General features: G+C 37.0%; 1 protein-coding gene across 3 annotated transcripts in view; it reads right to left on the bottom strand.

The window, feature by feature from the left end:
- Positions 1-584: 584 nt before the first annotated feature.
- ADCY1 (adenylate cyclase 1) overlaps positions 585-16,700 on the bottom strand; it is a 163,732-nt gene continuing 147,616 nt past the window's right edge. The window contains exons 15-20 of one of the 3 annotated variants that reach the window (XM_002192007.7): positions 10,708-10,824; positions 9,459-9,605; positions 8,973-9,071; positions 5,177-5,291; positions 3,222-3,346; positions 585-2,389 (exon numbers count right to left, since the gene is read on the bottom strand). In XM_002192007.7, the coding sequence (XP_002192043.3) occupies positions 2,051-2,389; positions 3,222-3,346; positions 5,177-5,291; positions 8,973-9,071; positions 9,459-9,605; positions 10,708-10,824 (942 nt within the window). In that variant the 3' untranslated portion in view covers positions 585-2,050. Of the gene's footprint in view, positions 2,390-3,221; positions 3,347-5,176; positions 5,292-8,972; positions 9,091-9,458; positions 9,606-10,707; positions 10,825-16,700 lie in introns of those variants that run through there. The other 2 variants (XM_030265660.4, XR_012053967.1) reach the window with 2 other exon arrangements.

Genomic DNA, 16,700 nt, shown 5'->3' with positions numbered 1-16,700 from the left:
GGGTAGCTCCTAGGGAGATAAAGAAATGCAGTGACTTTCCTCAGCTCAATCAGGGTGCATTGAGTACACTGTAGAGTACAATTAAGAAGCAGGTCTCAGGTTTTTATAGTCACTTTAATCATAAGACTAACTTTGCCAGCTTTGTAACAAAGCACCCAGCAGTCAGGGTACATAAAAATTAATTTAAAACTTTGCTGAAAAACACTGGATTTCCATAGTATCCTGAGTGGAGAACAGAAATTCCTGCAATATTTCTTTAACCATTTGCATCTACTGACATAGTGCTGTCATATACTTTTAGCGCAAAAAATTACTGCTTCAAAGTAAGATAAGAGGAGACTCAGAACCTTCCTTCCATGGAAATCTCTAACAAAATAGGCCCACCAAAGGGAAGCGTGAAACCTAGTACATGAAAATTTTCTATTGTTCAATCTGTACAGCTTCTGCATTCAGGAATGATTGGAATAAGATTTTGAGTTTTGTGGGTTGTTTTTGTTGGTTTTGTTGGGGTATTTTAGGTATTGTTTGTTGGTTTTTTTTTTTTTTTTTTTTTTTTTTTTTTTTTTCCCAGGGTGGAGGGTAGATTGTTTTGCTTGTTAACAGGACACTATGGCACTGTCCGTGGAATATGTATCTCTCAGCAGGATGACCTTCAACTGCCCCCACCTTGACTATGGAGTTGCACTCCACATTTCACATCTGGATCATCATCACTTCAGTATGAAACCATAAACAATATGATGTGGGCAGCAGTAGAGAAAAAAGGAGCCATTTTCCTTTTTATGCAGATTAAGAGTAGGCCTCGCTCTCCTGGCACATTTACCAGTGCTGCTCATTTCGCAAAGTTTGACTGTGCTTGTTTCTCAGAATTACAGCTTTCTGTAATTGTTCAGTTTTGAAGAGTAAGTCTGGATACCATCAAGGTATAATAAAACTGTGGCATAAATTTAAAAATCAGTTAATACATAAAACTATGTTGGCAAACATACAAATGTCATAAAACTAGCAGCAGCATGTTTGCCACCAGTACAGGACTGTTCCTTGAGCTGTTTAGAATGGTAAATCCTGGACTTGAGCCACAGGACTTGTGCTATTTCTAAAAGCCTGAAATAATACCATTCTTCTGCCCTTCAGTAAAATCAGCACTGTACATACAGGAATGTTTCTATATTGCAGAAGCATGTTATTGTGCTTGCAGGGTAGCTCCTCTCTCTTGCACAGAGTCAAATGACCTACAAAGAGGCAGCAAATTCTATGCTGTACCACTCTTGTATTTTTTTTAATGAAAAGAATATATATTGTTCTTTTGCCTAAACTTTAAGCTCTGTAATTTATCTACTTTATATCTTAGTGTAATGGTTTGATTGAAAATTTTTGGAAGTTTTTGGAGCATGCAAGGAGAATTAAAAAAAAATTTAGGGTTCTGTAATTAGCTAAATCCAGTCTTCATTAATCTGCCATTGACAGCACAATAAACACTGTTCTCATTGCATTAATTCATACACTGGAAGCACAGCTTCTCAAAGTCTTGCTGTAGTTCTGGAGAGTCTCCAGGTGTTCCACATTCCATGGTTAAATGCAGCTTTGCTAATCCCAGGCCGAACAATTCTGGCTATGACAGAAAGAGAAATCTCTTTGCTATGTCTCTGCAGGTGGATGTGTAAATAAATACACATTTTTATGTTCATCACTATAAATCTCTACACAGAACTATTTGTATGTGTGCATATATGGATTAAACATATATATGCACACACACATAAATAATTGCTTGCACATTTATCTATTTTTTTCATTTACTGTTTAAAAATGCCAAGAAAATATGCCTCATTTCCAGAAAATCCCATTTTGACTTTTCATAACAGAATTGCTAGCCCTTATATGTTCCATCCCAAGAGTTTATTACACAGTCACCAAGTTCTCTTTGGTTGGGTTGTAGTGGTCCTTGGTTAATGACATGGCCTATGACCTCTGACCTTTTAGTATAAAACTTCAGGCAACCACTGCTCTCCAAGTTCACTGCAAGTGGCACAACAAAATCTCCTTTGTTCTATGCCTCCTTCACAGCTGGCACAGAAGGAAGATAATGCAGTGTTTGGTTAGTGTGAGTGGCAGATGCCTGACCTGCTCCATGACCAGATTTTACAGTAAAGCTAGCAACAGAGGACACCGATGGACAGCTGGTGCCCAATTTTGTTTGAATGTTTGCTCTCCCATAAGGGTACATTTTCCGCTCTAAGTTTAGTGACCGCGTTTGGGAATTATTTACATCAGCCTTTCCTTCCAGGAAATAGGTTAACATTTCACCTTTTCCCTTTACACTAACTTTACCCCTGCACACGAATTCATAACTGCATCTTTTTAATATCCGCTGAACTTCTTCTGTCACCTGAAGACAGAAAAAAAACAACAAACATGTTACTTTTTTCTGTTAGTGTAATTGCCCACCCCTCTCCATTTTATTTCTTAGTCATGAAATATGCATAAATAGAATGGATTGCACCTACAGCTGCTCTCAGGCTCACTTAGAATTTTCTTTGAGAAGTAAAGATCACTCATAAAACTGGAATCTGAGAAGCAGAATTTCTGGTCTCGAGTTAAATAAATACACAGATTAAGCTTCATCCAACAAAACTATGTAACCAAATTGTAAGCTGTCTCAGTTCTAGTGATGTTAATTTATTGCAGGAGACATTTTGGTCCCTGGAGATTAGACAGATATTTTGGATAAGTTACTGCAGGTGTTTATTGAGCTTTTGAGAGGAGCACCATAAGTTCTAGTAGTAGAACAAAAGTGTTCTCTGTCTGCATCACATCTTCAATCCAAAGTATCCAAGCAATTTTTAGAGCTACATAAAATGTGGTAAGATGCAAATGAGCATAGATCCTTTCCTTGTAGGTCTTATTTAGGCAAAAGTTCTACAGCACAAAGAAAAGACTGGCAGTTTTAACATTCCCAGGCTTACCTTCAACTGTGTGTAATGAAGCAGAGAACTCTTGATTCTTTTGATGGGAAATTATTTATTTGATGATTTCATTGTTTCTAAGGAGTGAAGTGTATAAGATGGAAAACAACTATACCTCTGATGGTGAGTCATCTGGAGAGTGTTGCCTTCTCCATAAAACAAAGTGAGACTGTTTTTTTAGTGTTCTTGAAACTGTAGCCACATATAAAACAGGAAGTATGTAAAGTTTGCAAAATTGTCTTAGAATGCACTCACCTGAATCTTTCCCTGAACTCCAGTACTATCCATCCGGCTGGCAACATTCACAGTGTTCCCCCAGATATCATACTGTGGTCTTCTGGCTCCAATGACTCCTGCCACTACCGGCCCAACATTAATACCTAAAATTAAACAATGAGTTTGGTTTTCACTATTATCCAAAGGAAACATGAATCCTGCAAAACAGATTTGATGCGTCTTAGCTTTTTTTTTTTTTTTTTTTTTTTTTTTTTTTTTTGTAATACAGTAATATATGTTAACATCATAAAAATGAGTCAAGTGAAGTTTAGGTTAGATGTCAGGAAAAGGTTTTTCGCCCAAAGGGGGACTGAACACTGGAACAAGCTCTCTAGGGAAATGATCACAGCAACAAGCTTGCCAGAATTCAAGAAGCATTTGGACAATGCTTTCAGGCACATGGTGTGACTTTTGGACTGCCCTGTGCAGGGTCAGGAGTTGGGCTTGATGATCCTGATGGCTCCCTTACATACTTGATGATCTCTTAGCATATTCATGATTCTATGACTAAATTAATGCCAAGTGGACATCTGCATTTGTAAAAGTCTTAGAAACACAACAAAGACATTCCTTAAGCTATCTTATTGGAAATGTAATGTGATTGACAACATAAAAATTTGATTCTTCTGTGTTTTTTAAAAAAATTCAATGTTTAAAGAAAAGAAGAAAAGCAGTTGTAGCGCAGAGTTTTACTGAAAATGGGACAAACTATTAAAGATCTTTAATTGTTTCCTATAACTTCCACTTCAGTTGCATATATAAAGCCTTTTAATGGAGGTTTCAATGGAGGTTTTCCAAGTGGAACAGAAATAATGGTCTGGAATACACAAAGATTGGGGTAAGGGAAGTGTGTCAGGTTGGTTGCTAGCACTAGACAACTCAAATTCCAGAGACAGTAGAAGACAAAAGTATGTGAAAATGGCTCAAGCGTATTGTTTTGGAAGCTGCAGAGCTCAATTCTACATTTCTGACTGATTTCAGCATCTTGTTTGGAAGATAAAAGAGGATGTTCCGAGTGCCCTGAAGAGTTGCAGATACTAAGCCCTGCATGAGATTCTGTGCAAGGGCTTTTCTAGGCAATTTATCCTTTGTGAACCTGAAAAGACAAGTTACCACAAAGTTCAAAGAGAATTTTTGGTTTATAATCATTAGGATGTACAGGACGTCAAAGATGCGTAACTCTTCTATTGCTGTATTTGATGTCTTTGGTCTTTTTCAATCTTCTGCTGCTAGCAACCTCAGTTTTCCTGTAGTCCAGCTCATTCTCACAAGTCAGCCATGAAAATGTACAGAGAAAGAAGCTGGAGAAAACTATCAATGTTAGAATATGCAATAAAATGAGAACAGCAGTAGAAGTACCACTGGAGAGGAGCAGGATGCATGAAGAAAGGGAAGCAGGGAACTTGCTGTCTAAGAAGGCTGAGAGAAATGAGTGGTAAGACATAACATGTAAAGGATTGCATGGGAAGTGTTGTGTTGTGCAGACCAGAGGATTTGATTTGCTGGAGAAAACAGGACTGGTTACGGTGATTTGGTATCTGTGGAGAAAAAGCTCCTATTGAACTTTTAATGCCAACAAAGCTTTTGCAGATGCAACTTAATGTAATACAGTATGACCCAACTTTCAGCAGCTTAGCAATGCAAAGCAGTGTAAGCCACAAGACTGGGTACACTTATAATATTGTATAAAATTAATGGTGCACTTTCCTTTTAGGGGTGCACAGATTAAGTAAACACACTGGAATTGGAGGGAATTACAGTTCCTTAATACTAATGTACACCATCCAGACTGCTGACCTTTTACATGGATGTGACTCTCTCATTAATGGAGAATTTTCATGAGTGCAGGACAGGTAATCCTTTGCTGACAGCACAGGAAAAGCCAATGAAAAACAATCTTCTGTTTGTGTGATGATTGTAGAAGCATGACTTACCAACTCGTAGGACAAATTCATTGTAAGACTGATAGTTGATTTCATCAAGAACGTCAAACATCTCTATTGCAAAATCCGCCAGTGTACTCAAATGGGAATAAATTGATTTTTTAGCCTAGAAACAAAATAGTGTTGCACATTAGATTTGTATGCTACTGAGATGCAGGTTAAATACTAAAGTGAAAAATAGTGAGAAGCTCAAACAGATATCTTAGGAAAAGAATCTAACCAATTTTTTTTGTTTGTGAAGGGAAACTTTTAATGGTAGCTGCAGCACATGCATTCTTTTTTCCTGCTATTTTTTTTCTTCTCTGTCTCCTTCTGATTTCTGGGAAGAATGGAAAGCAAAGTTTCCATGGTAAAGTGGTTCTGTTGCTAGAGAGCTGCAGATTTTTGAGTGTGGCAGGGAATATAACCTGCTTTCTTACAAAACTACTTTGCCTGATGATTATTAAAAACTACAGTTTCTGCCCTCTTCTCCCTTTGGGGCTGTTGCTAGCTTGCAGCTTCCATGGGGTCCATGCTGTTCCCATTGACAAAATTCCTGTTAGGTTTAATCCTGTGAGGTGCAGGGCATCCCTATGTTTATCCTTTCCAGGCAAGTTGAAGGGAGCTGTTATCAAATGTACTAAATGAACTAAAGTTTTTTTGCCCAAAAGGGATCAAATGAAATGGTGAAGAATTAACTTGTAAATAAAACTCCAAACATAATAAAATAATTTTTACTAATTTTGTCTTATTAAACTGTGCAACTGATTTTCAGATAATATTGTAGATTCCAAAACTTAGCAAGCTTCTAACATAATTCTCAAGATCATGAAAGAAATATTTGCTACAAAGTAGTAGAAATCTAAGCAGCATATTATTAGAAAGTGGAAAAGAGAGGTTTGTATATTTGTTTTGTAACTCATGCTCTCCCCCCAGGTTAGTTAAAGACAGGTTACCAGAATAAACCTTTGACTCATCTCCATATGACTTTTCTTATGTTCTGCTCTTATTTGAATAAGAAATATGAATTTTTAAACAAATTTGAAAAGTGAAAGTAGGGTAAAGGTAGGATATGGTGAAAGAAATGCAGGGTCAGTGGCAGCTTCAGTAGGGTGTTACACAACAGAACTGTGCAAGCTGGCATGAGATGAAAGCTTGCTGAGTTTTTGCCATGGTAGTGAAATTTTATAAATGCAGCGCTAAACAATGGCTGAAAAAACCGAGAAACAGGTTGCTATTTCCTTCGTTCACCTCAGTTTGAAAGGGTTGCTTTATGTGACTAAGAAATTTACAAAAAATTATAAGACTCATCCTTGTGCCAGTCCCAGCTTTTGAGAAGGATATTTTTATTTACCTGCATGATGTCTGGCGTTCTGCTTCTTTAAGTGTGAACTAGCTAGTTCTACTCTTTTCAGAATCACCAAAACAAAGGAAGAAGAAGAATTAAACTTAACGAGCTAATAGGTACATTTCCAACAGAGAAAGATAAAATATTCAATGTCTGGAGTAGGGAAAGAGCAGTGCATAGTTTTATTTGATTTCTAATCTTTATGTTTCCTCTCTTCCATTTGTTTGCTGTCTGATGAATGTTCTGTTTTCCTGCAATGTCCTTCAGGGTTGCTGGAGAAAGGACTGGTGACAAATACTGAGTGCACTGCAGGTGACAGATGCCTCTCAATAGGATTAGGACAATGAGTATTTACTATAGTCACCTACTGAAATGAAGGTGCAGAAACAGGAGTCTGGTAAAATAAGGGATTTAAATATTTAACTTCATCAGAGTACTGGGCTCTTAAGTGTATAAGTATCCTCAGGTAAGAGCACAGTTAATGCCATCCACTGCTTTCTGTTCATGTCTACATCCTAGTATGAAATTAGTGATTCAAAATCAGTGGCTGTGCCAGATTTTCTGTTGAACCTGGGACACTCCTGGCAGAGGGCAGACCAGAGGCACTTGAGTGTCTTATGGTTCCCCATTGACACATATGACTCCATAGGACAGCCCAGGGACTGTGTGAAGCTGGCAGTGATTGTGTATGACAGGCCAGCCAAGATTATCAGACTTCTAATATACAGGTGTATGCTGAAGAACTACTGGGAAGCTGGCAAGAGGATGTGAGTAATTTCTATTAATTTACATCACATGAACAGTAAGGAGAGATCACAGAAGAGCTGAAACCCTAAGTTAAAGTAAAAATTATTGTCTGTTTCATATGACAGACAATTTTTAATAAATACATATATAGAAAAAGTCAGTATTTGCTCCAAGATTTAAAAGGAAGACAGAGTTCTATACAGGATCTTCTGCAGTGATTTAAAATGCATTACTATCATAAGCTCAGAACAGGATTTTTAGTACTGGACTAACTCAGCTGACCCTTCACTCAACAACTATAAAATACAAGAGACAAACATGTTTAGGTTTTGGAACATACGCTGCCAAAGTTACCCAATAACATACTTGCTTTGAGGATTGTAGTTCAAAGAGCATTTATAGCAGACACAAAAGTATGCCACTGCATGTTTGCCTCAGATCACACATTGAAAAAATTCTAAAGATCAGTGTTTTTTGGCTGTCTCAGAACCCATGAGTCAAACATTTTAGGATAAACAGATTTTTAAAAATACATTTTTTTTGGTAATGTAAAGATTTCTAGGAATGATAAAACGGAAGGCATCAGCTGGAAATATTTTGCAGACCAGAAGGTTAGTTGTGTGATATACTCCAACATGATTCGAACCATTGATTTAAATGTGGTCTAGTTTTTTATTTATTTAGCAGGGATAGTTGTTGCTAAAACATTGTTGTAGCAATGTCCACAGGGCATCTTCTGTTTTTTTTTGGTTTTGCCTTCTAATTTTGTAGTATTTTGGAATGCTAAACTATATGCACTAATGTATTCAATATATATCTACAACATATGTACATGCCTGTCAGAACAAGGGAGAAGTGTTTGAAAATTCTGGGCAGATGAGGTCAATGGATTGCTTTAATTTTCATACTATTCTTATATTATTAATTTTATAACATTTTAATGATTTAGTTTTATTAGTGTCCTTACTAATGTGCATAGTACTCTGTATACTATGCATTTATATAACGCCCACAGGTTTTTCTGACTTTCCAGATGCTGCTTGGAAATCTAGGAAATCTCTGTTACAAGACAGTAACTTAAGGTAAGAAAAATATTCAAGGGTACTGATGAGGATACAGAAGAACAGTGACCCAGACTTGAAATGGATTTGAAATGAGTTTGACTTTCTTTATTGCTGAGTAATTAAAGTGGTAAATAGAATGCTAATGGTAGAGACAAAGAGCTGATTTGGAGGGACCAGGTACAGTGCAGCACTGTACCTAGCACAAAGTTCCTATCCATAATGGGGGTTGGGAGAGGATGTTTTCTTTTAGTTGTAGGTTATATTCAGATTTCAATATTAAAAATATATGCAAAAACTGCCTTTTAATAGTCTTTGCTAGTTTTGCAGCAATTGACTACACCTGGAGTCTCCCTTTCCATGCTTCTTAGGAGGACATCTAAGATACCAGGTTTAAAACACTACCACTGATTTAGAGGCTTTTAAACACCATTTTGCAGGGAATTGAAAGCTGCAGACAATGAAATCACAAGAGAAGCCAAATAAGCAAGTGTGGCTCCAGCTGTTCTTTGAATTTCAGGTTCAAAATGTTGTAAAGAAATAATAAAAATTATCAGTAATCTCACAGAATTAGTTGTGTTTCTGATGTTCCTCTGGAAACTGAAGGAAAATGGTTCCTTCACATTAAGACTGTTATGTAAAATCTTCTTACCTTAGTTCCTGAAGTAGGTACAAGTCCCACAGCTGCCATATAAGTACTTCCAATTGTCTTGATCTTTTCAATATCTTTATAATATTCTTTGTCCATAAGCTTTGTTTAAAACATAAAACTGTTAAATATTACATAATATTTTAGACAAGAAACCATAGTTATCAGACAATATGTGCAAGTTCATTAAACCATATCATATTTGCTAAGTTGAGTCTTGCCCATTTTGAGGTCAAAGAAAAAACTGCCATTAACTTCCATTTTTGATATTCTTCGTATATAAGAGAAATTTTAGGTCAGACTCATGTGCCTAAAAGTACAAATTTGGCACTTTAGAGAAGCCCAGTGGACACCAACTATGATTAAATAGGATGTTTATAGTACTGTTTTATTAAACAGTTCAAGATACACTGCTTTACTTCAGATAATCTCATTGATAGTTATTTAGGAGAGCTGATATGGTGAAAAGACAAAGTGTTTAGACCTTACCTCATCAAAATCAGCAATAATTTCATTTAACAGGCGTAAACATTCAACTCCCATGTTATTGCCATCCAATTCGATGTAGAAATCATTGAAATTTGGGATGGAAGCAAACATCACTCCCACTTGTGAATATGACTGGTAATAAAGGTCCTGTAGTTCATAAGCAGATGTAATGTTTATTTTAAAAGATTAATCTAAACTAAACATCATTATTACAATACTTATTCTACTGCTGAGCAATAGCTAGGACAAAGGACATCAGTTTTTCTAGAGAGAAAACCAGACTTCTTAATACCTGCATTCAAGACCACAATAGAAAATTAACACCTAAGGTATTAAACCCATTTAAAACAACTTAGGGTTTTTTTTCTGTTTAGACACAGAAGCAGTAAGCCAAAATTTGGACAAAGTTTTAACAGCTACAGAACTTCTATTGTACGAGAAAAATAATTTAGTTTTCTTAATCTTGTTGTATAAGTAAAATAAGAGATGGACCAATTTTATCCTGTGGTACAGAACTGGCCTCACTCCTTCAAGTCTTTCCATCTGTTGTGGAGTCCTATATAATATAATGCTGTTCTGTATGGTAATGTTTCTGCTTAAAAAATTTGGAAGGCTCAAAAAAGAAAAATCACTCTTCTGTGGTTCAAATACTTTGACCCAAACTCTCAAGAACAGTATCATAGACATTACAGCTACTCCAGTGCTGATGGCTTTCAGATGACCAGAAGGACTCTCATAAAGCCTTCTTGAATCAATTTATTTACTCACTCAGCCTTTTATGTTAATCTATGTCTTCCTTAACTACATACAGTTCTCTGTTTTTAACTTTAAACAGATGGTTTTGGTAGCATACTTTCCAGAACTAGAGTGGTTAATACATAAGTGTCTGGCAACTCATACAGTTCACCATTCAGAACCAAACTGAGCTCATGCAATACTGTGATAAATTCCAATATTCTACATTGATTGGAAAATTTTTTAAAAAGTGATTTACACTCAGGTACTTGGCTACATTGATGTTGAATGACACCCTTCCCTTATCCTAAAGTTTATTAAAGTTCTTCAGAGAAGGAGGACCATACAGCAAAAGAAATAATCCCAAACTAATTCTTGAATGTAAATTTTTACAAAGCTACTATTTTTACATGAGCAAAGTTTTTTCCAAGCCTTTCTTGAAAACATACAGGTTTAAGGTGGCCCAAGCAACACAGGCCCATACAGCATGTATTTAAATTTTATCTTGGTTTACCATATTTCTTGGATTAGACATAAGAAAATGCTGTGCAACGTGGGCTGGCAACAGATTGAAAAGAATTCTTTTATTATCCAGCTTGACTCTCTCCATATCATCTCTCTCTTCTTCTGCCTGTTGGAATAGAGGAAAAGAAAAACCTTTCCAAAAAACAAAAACTTGGCTGAGCCTATCAAATAGCTTGTATTAATTCATTCTTTAGAATTAAAATGAGCAAAATGTAGAGTAGCAATGTAGATTGACAACAGTTCTCCTGTACCATGCTTCTACATTAGGCAAAAACCCTTTAAATCATTAGAAATTCAAGCTAAAGTCTCTCAGCTGTTTTCAGGATATGATCAGCTAAGTGTGTTGGTATCTTCTGTAGTTCTCTGTTCTTTTAAATAGAAACTTGATATATTTACAGAATAAACCAGAATAATCCCACTTAAATCACATTGGCCTTGGAGGCCAATTACTTCCCAGGTAGTTCAGCAGTATTTGATCATCTTTCCGACAAAAGAAGCCAGTGAGAATCTCCAGTGTTTAAAGGAAACCTATGTACTTTGCAGTAAAATTGAAACAAATCTGATAAGACTATAGATTCAACAGAGAAAAAGATTTTAAAATTGAGCATCCTTAAGAATGATGTACAATTAAAAAAAAATGATATAAAAATAGTTAACATTTCTAGAGATTGTTTTAATTATGCTGGTGTTTGTCATGAAAATATATATAGTTCCTTCACAACAGAAATTCTGTTATTGATAGGAATGACAGCATTCAGAAAGTCTGCTTAGGAGTTAACACATCTAAGGTCCCTAACCCAAGATACTGGCATCTTATTACAAGTGCTTGATTTACAGAGTTAGTGTGAGTCATATAGTAGGAAATTATTTTAAAAATCAGACCCCTTATTTGAAAAATATTGGATATCTAGGAATCTCATTTGGGACTCCTAGGTTTGCAAATTCCAGCCTAGTCTTTTGTAGATTCATGTGCAAAATTACTTCTCTGGAATTTGCTCCTTGTTCTTAGAGTGACTTTTGGCCTCACACTGATTTCAATTAGAAAAAATTTGATCAGTATCATATTCATCTCACAAAAGTCAGTTTATTCTTTATTCCTCAATCACACACACAAATAATCTACTGTGATCTCAGTGGGATTTTGTTTATCTAATTACAGTCAGTAGAAGAATGGAAAGCAAAAAATTCTCAGGCATTGTTGAGAAATCTCGGTCACATAAATCATTGATGAACCTGTTCTAATATTTCTTGATGTCCCATTTATATCTGAAATTTGGTATCCTGATCTATAATAAAGTAATTTCTCAGCATCCATTCCTATCTAAGTAGGAGAAAACCAGTCACCTCTTACTTTTGTATAGTCTAACAATATTATTTCATATGATTTTTTTTCCAGGTAGCTAAGTTTTGTTTTACATGACAAAACTTTGGAAACAACGTTTTTATTCAGGTTATGCAGTCTATTTGGCCTGCAGTTTCTTCTGTATTTTAAAATTTCTTTACAAGTAGAAAGAATTCTGAAAGAGAACTGATTTCATAAACATAAGTTCTTCAGGAATTGTTGCCTCTTTAAATAAATTCTCAGCTCCTACTCTAATTTGGGTAATAAGAAATGAACTTTTTCTAGAGGTGAAATATCAGTAAACTCTAAGTAGCAATTAAGTTTTGCAAGAAATATACCTGAAGCTTTTATTCTAACTATCTATTTCCTATTTGTGAGCTGTTTTCTTGACACTTATTTCGTCGTTTAAATTTCACATGCTCTTTTCTTAAAATATCCTTCCCTTATTATTTTGGTGGTATGATTCTGACTTACTGTTTTATATAAACATGTGAAATGGCCTCTGGCATTTAGTTTGACTGCTGAAATTTAAATGTTTTAATAGGAAGAATAAAAAGATTCTTCAGCTGAAAATCCACACCAAGCTTGCAACTCCCATGTTACATCACACTGGAATGTGCAAATTTTATTCTGACAACAGCAAATAGATTTGTGAACTGAATTGATGATCTTAATGAAATATCCATTCTGGTCTTCCTTATCCATTCCTCTATTTTTTGAATAAGAAATTTTGTTGCTTTCTTCCTAGGGATGTTAAGGTTCTCAGGTAACCTACCAATACACTATGGGGCAGAATACCTTCCTAAAGAACAATAAGGTGTGGAGATTTCTGGACTAATCAAAGGAATCAAGTAGGGGTAGGTAAGTGGAGTAATCAGTTTGATGCATTGTATGGGTAATGATGTTGCTCGATCACTGGCAGATGTTGTTAATTTCTGATGTGGAAATGTGTGATCAAATTCATCTGCCTTGCCCAACTGTGGACCAAACTGTTCAGTTTGGAAGAAATTATTGAAAAGATTCTCCAATATCATTATGTATGAACCACAGCATAATCATCATTATGTATGAACCACAACAAAATTTTCAGAGCAAAGAACACCTGTGTCTAAGAAGTAGAGAACTGAGCTCTTGAGTGAAGAGCTAATGGCTCAAATCAAGCTATCAGAGTCATGTCTGAGGTGGTGCTCATCTAAGAGCAGAGAAAGCATTAATGACGTGACCATTGCTAATGATAGAGTGTTACATTTTCAACACACCTAACGTGTCTCTTCCCTTTTCAGATGCAAAACTGTCAACTACAGTTTTGGGTCTGAGATAGTTTGGTTGCCAAAAATGAGACTGTGGGAAAAAGACTTGAGCTAAAATTAAAGATAATATGGAAAATATAGGGGGAAGTGTGGTTGCTACTCCTTGGATGGCCACAGTCAGCATATCCAGATTTCCACACACAGTACAATCTAGGGTGAACTAAATGGAGAGGAGAGGAGAGTGGAGAGGAGAGTGGAGAGGGGAGTGGAGTGGAGTGGAGTGGAGTGGAGTGGAGTGGAGTGGAGTGGAGTGGAGCGGAGTGGAGTGGAGTGGAGTGGGGCGGGGTGGGGCGGGGTGGGGTGGGGTGGGGGGGGTGGGGTGGGGCGGGGCGGGGTGGGATGAGGTGAGGTGAGGTGGAGTGGAATGGAGTGGGGTGGAATGGGTGGAGTGGAAATACTGCAACCAGGCTCTGTTGAAACCTTTGCAGAAGAGGGTACTTGGTGGTACTTTTTAGTTGATAAGCCATGCAGCTGCTGGAAGCCTAGGGAGATAAAAGAAGATGTCCTGCTATTGAATCAGAAGCTACAGCAAAATTACCCTCCTTAGATTGACACATATCCCCGTCCCAAGGTTATCTCAGATACTACACTCACTGATGTCACCTGCCTGCAAGGCATGACCACCTCTCACTGAGTAATATGTATGACTAATGTCTTTTCATAAATGTAAAGAAGAATTAAGAAAGGAGAGAAGGCTCCATCATAACTTCTGGGATTAGCTGGTAGGCTGAACCTCTCTTCTCCCCCATACGGACACCTATGGGGTAAGAAGTGTACTCTATGCATGCTGAATGATTATCTCTACCAAGTTCTCACTGGGGATTAGAGCTTGTCTGTACATTGCTTTGAATATATTTTTGCAGTCAGATATTATCACCAGCAATCCTAAAACCTTGAGTTCTTGCTACTGTTTTTTATTTATAAAGAGTGTTATCTGCAAACTGTTAATGTGGATTCTTCAAGGGTGCTAGCGTCAATGGCAGTGAGTTAAGGTGTGGAGACACATAAGGAGGTCTCTCTTCTGGCATGTGACCCTGAACAAATCAGTTGAACTGCACTGCGATCTAGCAGACTACTCCATGAAGGGTCCCCATAGCTGGCAGTGCTGGCAGACTGCTTAAGCAACAGGATCTCAGCTTTCCTGAGTCATGGTCAAACTAATCACTTAGGTTTGAGAAAATCTTTTTTTTCGCATGAAAAACCCCTAACATCACGGAAAGTCCTTGAATAATATCATGGTGATTCTGTGATTCTGTGATTCATGGTGGGTAATAATAGGAAACCCAAAATAGAGGCAAAATATGCAAACAGCAAAACAAGGGGAGTGCTCTTACTTTTTACTTTTTCTTCCCTGAACTATTTGAGGCCAAGCACCTCATAGCTAGCAGAGAGAGAGAGAGAGAGAGAGAGAGAGAGAGAGAGAGAGAGAGAGAAAGAGAGAGAGAGAGTGAGAGAGAGAGAGAGAGAACTGCACTCTCTCCATGTGTTCTGGGAGAAATTTGTGCTGATAATACCCAGGTGGGGCAATACAGTGCCCTGAAAACTAAGCTGTGTTAGGTCTGCCTGATCTAGCCCCAGAACTAGAAGCAAAACATTCATGGAATTAGCACAGCACTCCTTCTGAGTTACTTTCTCATGCTGAAAAGCAAAGGCATATTATCTTAGACCACACAATGGGTTAATCCTGCTGTATTGTTCCTGGTACCTGAGATGGAGGCTCTGCATGGACTGCATTTAAACCACATCTAACATCCTACTTTATTATTGAAGTAATCTGTTAGGAATATGAACGGAAGTGTACCTCCTCTGCTGCTACTGCTCAGAGCTTGAGTATCTATCCTCTTGCCTTGCACTGCCTAAGACAGCTGTCATTTATTCCATTCCTCAGGAGCTGCTTGGAGAAGGAGGAAATGTCTCCTTGCATCTCTCAGAAGGGAAGATAAAGGAAGGAAGGTGAAATAAAAAAAGACTTGGTCATGTCCAACAGTGAGGACTCTAAAACTATCCCATGATAGAGATAATACGGGAGGGAAGTAAGCCAATTACTGCTATTTTCTGGACCTTTATCCAGGTTCCTGCTTTCTGCCTTTCAGGGAAGTGCAATGGAAACTGTCCTTCCTCCTTGTGACTCATAAGCTTCTAATGCCTACTCTTGAGCAGCTGAGATTAAAGGATGAATAGACATCATTCTTTCTCAGGAAAAACAGACACTGGGAACGGAGAAGGCGTAATTGGGGCTGAAAGATTAAAATAGCACAGACCACAGGTATTTACATTCCTGGTGGGAATATTAGCCAAAAAGCTCAATGGCATTTAAACCTTCATCTATTTGACCCTATTCCCATTGGTTAATTAAGGAAAGCTGCCAGCATGATATGTATGCAATAGCTACTAACTCAAAATACAAGACAGATATTGTGAAAATAAACAAGAAAGAAAGTGCATTGGCACGACGAATATAATTTTTCACACTCTGCTTATATCTGTTTGGTATTTGTAGCAGCTAGGTAATTTTGTGGAACCCAACTATATTTGCAGAGCTGCAGTATTTAAAAGCAGGCTTTATTTTTGCACTGGACATGGTGACAAAATTTAAGATGTTTTTAGTACTATGTGTTTTATATCAGTCTAACTAACATCTACTGCATTTTACATAGTTACACATGATCCTACAGTTTTTACAATGTTGCTAAGTGTTTACCCATCCTCTGTTTGGGGAGTGGTCTGAACAGTTGTATCACCTGACAGTTTAATAAGCCTAAAAATGCTGTAGAATAGTCACTGATTAAATAGACACCACATGAGAATACAGTTTCAAGATTCAGTTAAAAACCAGCTGGGCACCAGTGCCATGGGAATCTCATTTTTTGCACCTGAAGATGGCACTACATCCACAAGGAAGAAACATCACACTGCTTTTGTAGAGCCAGATTTTTGAGTGGAAGTGCTAAGACACTTGGCGAGTCTTGCCTGTAGGCTGTAAAATTCATATTTCTTACGAGTGTGATGGGCTAGAAAAGACAGCAGAATGATATTCTAGTATTCCCTAAAGAATGCACCAATTGAATGCCAAATTAAGTAATATAATCATATTATTCTTGTTTTCCTCCTGTGACAAATTGTGGGTGAGTGAGCAACTACATTTTTTGGTAGTTTTAGGATCTTCATTAATTTATCACTTGTATTTATTTGTCCATTCTTTTTTTCCTCCCAATTCTGATAAGTAATTTGCATAATCAAAAATTAATATCAGTCACAAATAAATAAAATCTTGCTATTCATAGTTATTGTCATATGAGGAACACAGAGTTACACAATAATATTATGCAG

This window comes from Taeniopygia guttata, chromosome 2 (genome assembly GCF_048771995.1).
Source record: "Taeniopygia guttata chromosome 2, bTaeGut7.mat, whole genome shotgun sequence".
In the NCBI taxonomy this organism is placed as follows: domain Eukaryota; kingdom Metazoa; phylum Chordata; class Aves; order Passeriformes; family Estrildidae; genus Taeniopygia; species Taeniopygia guttata.
This window is presented reverse-complemented; position numbering and strand designations above follow the sequence as displayed.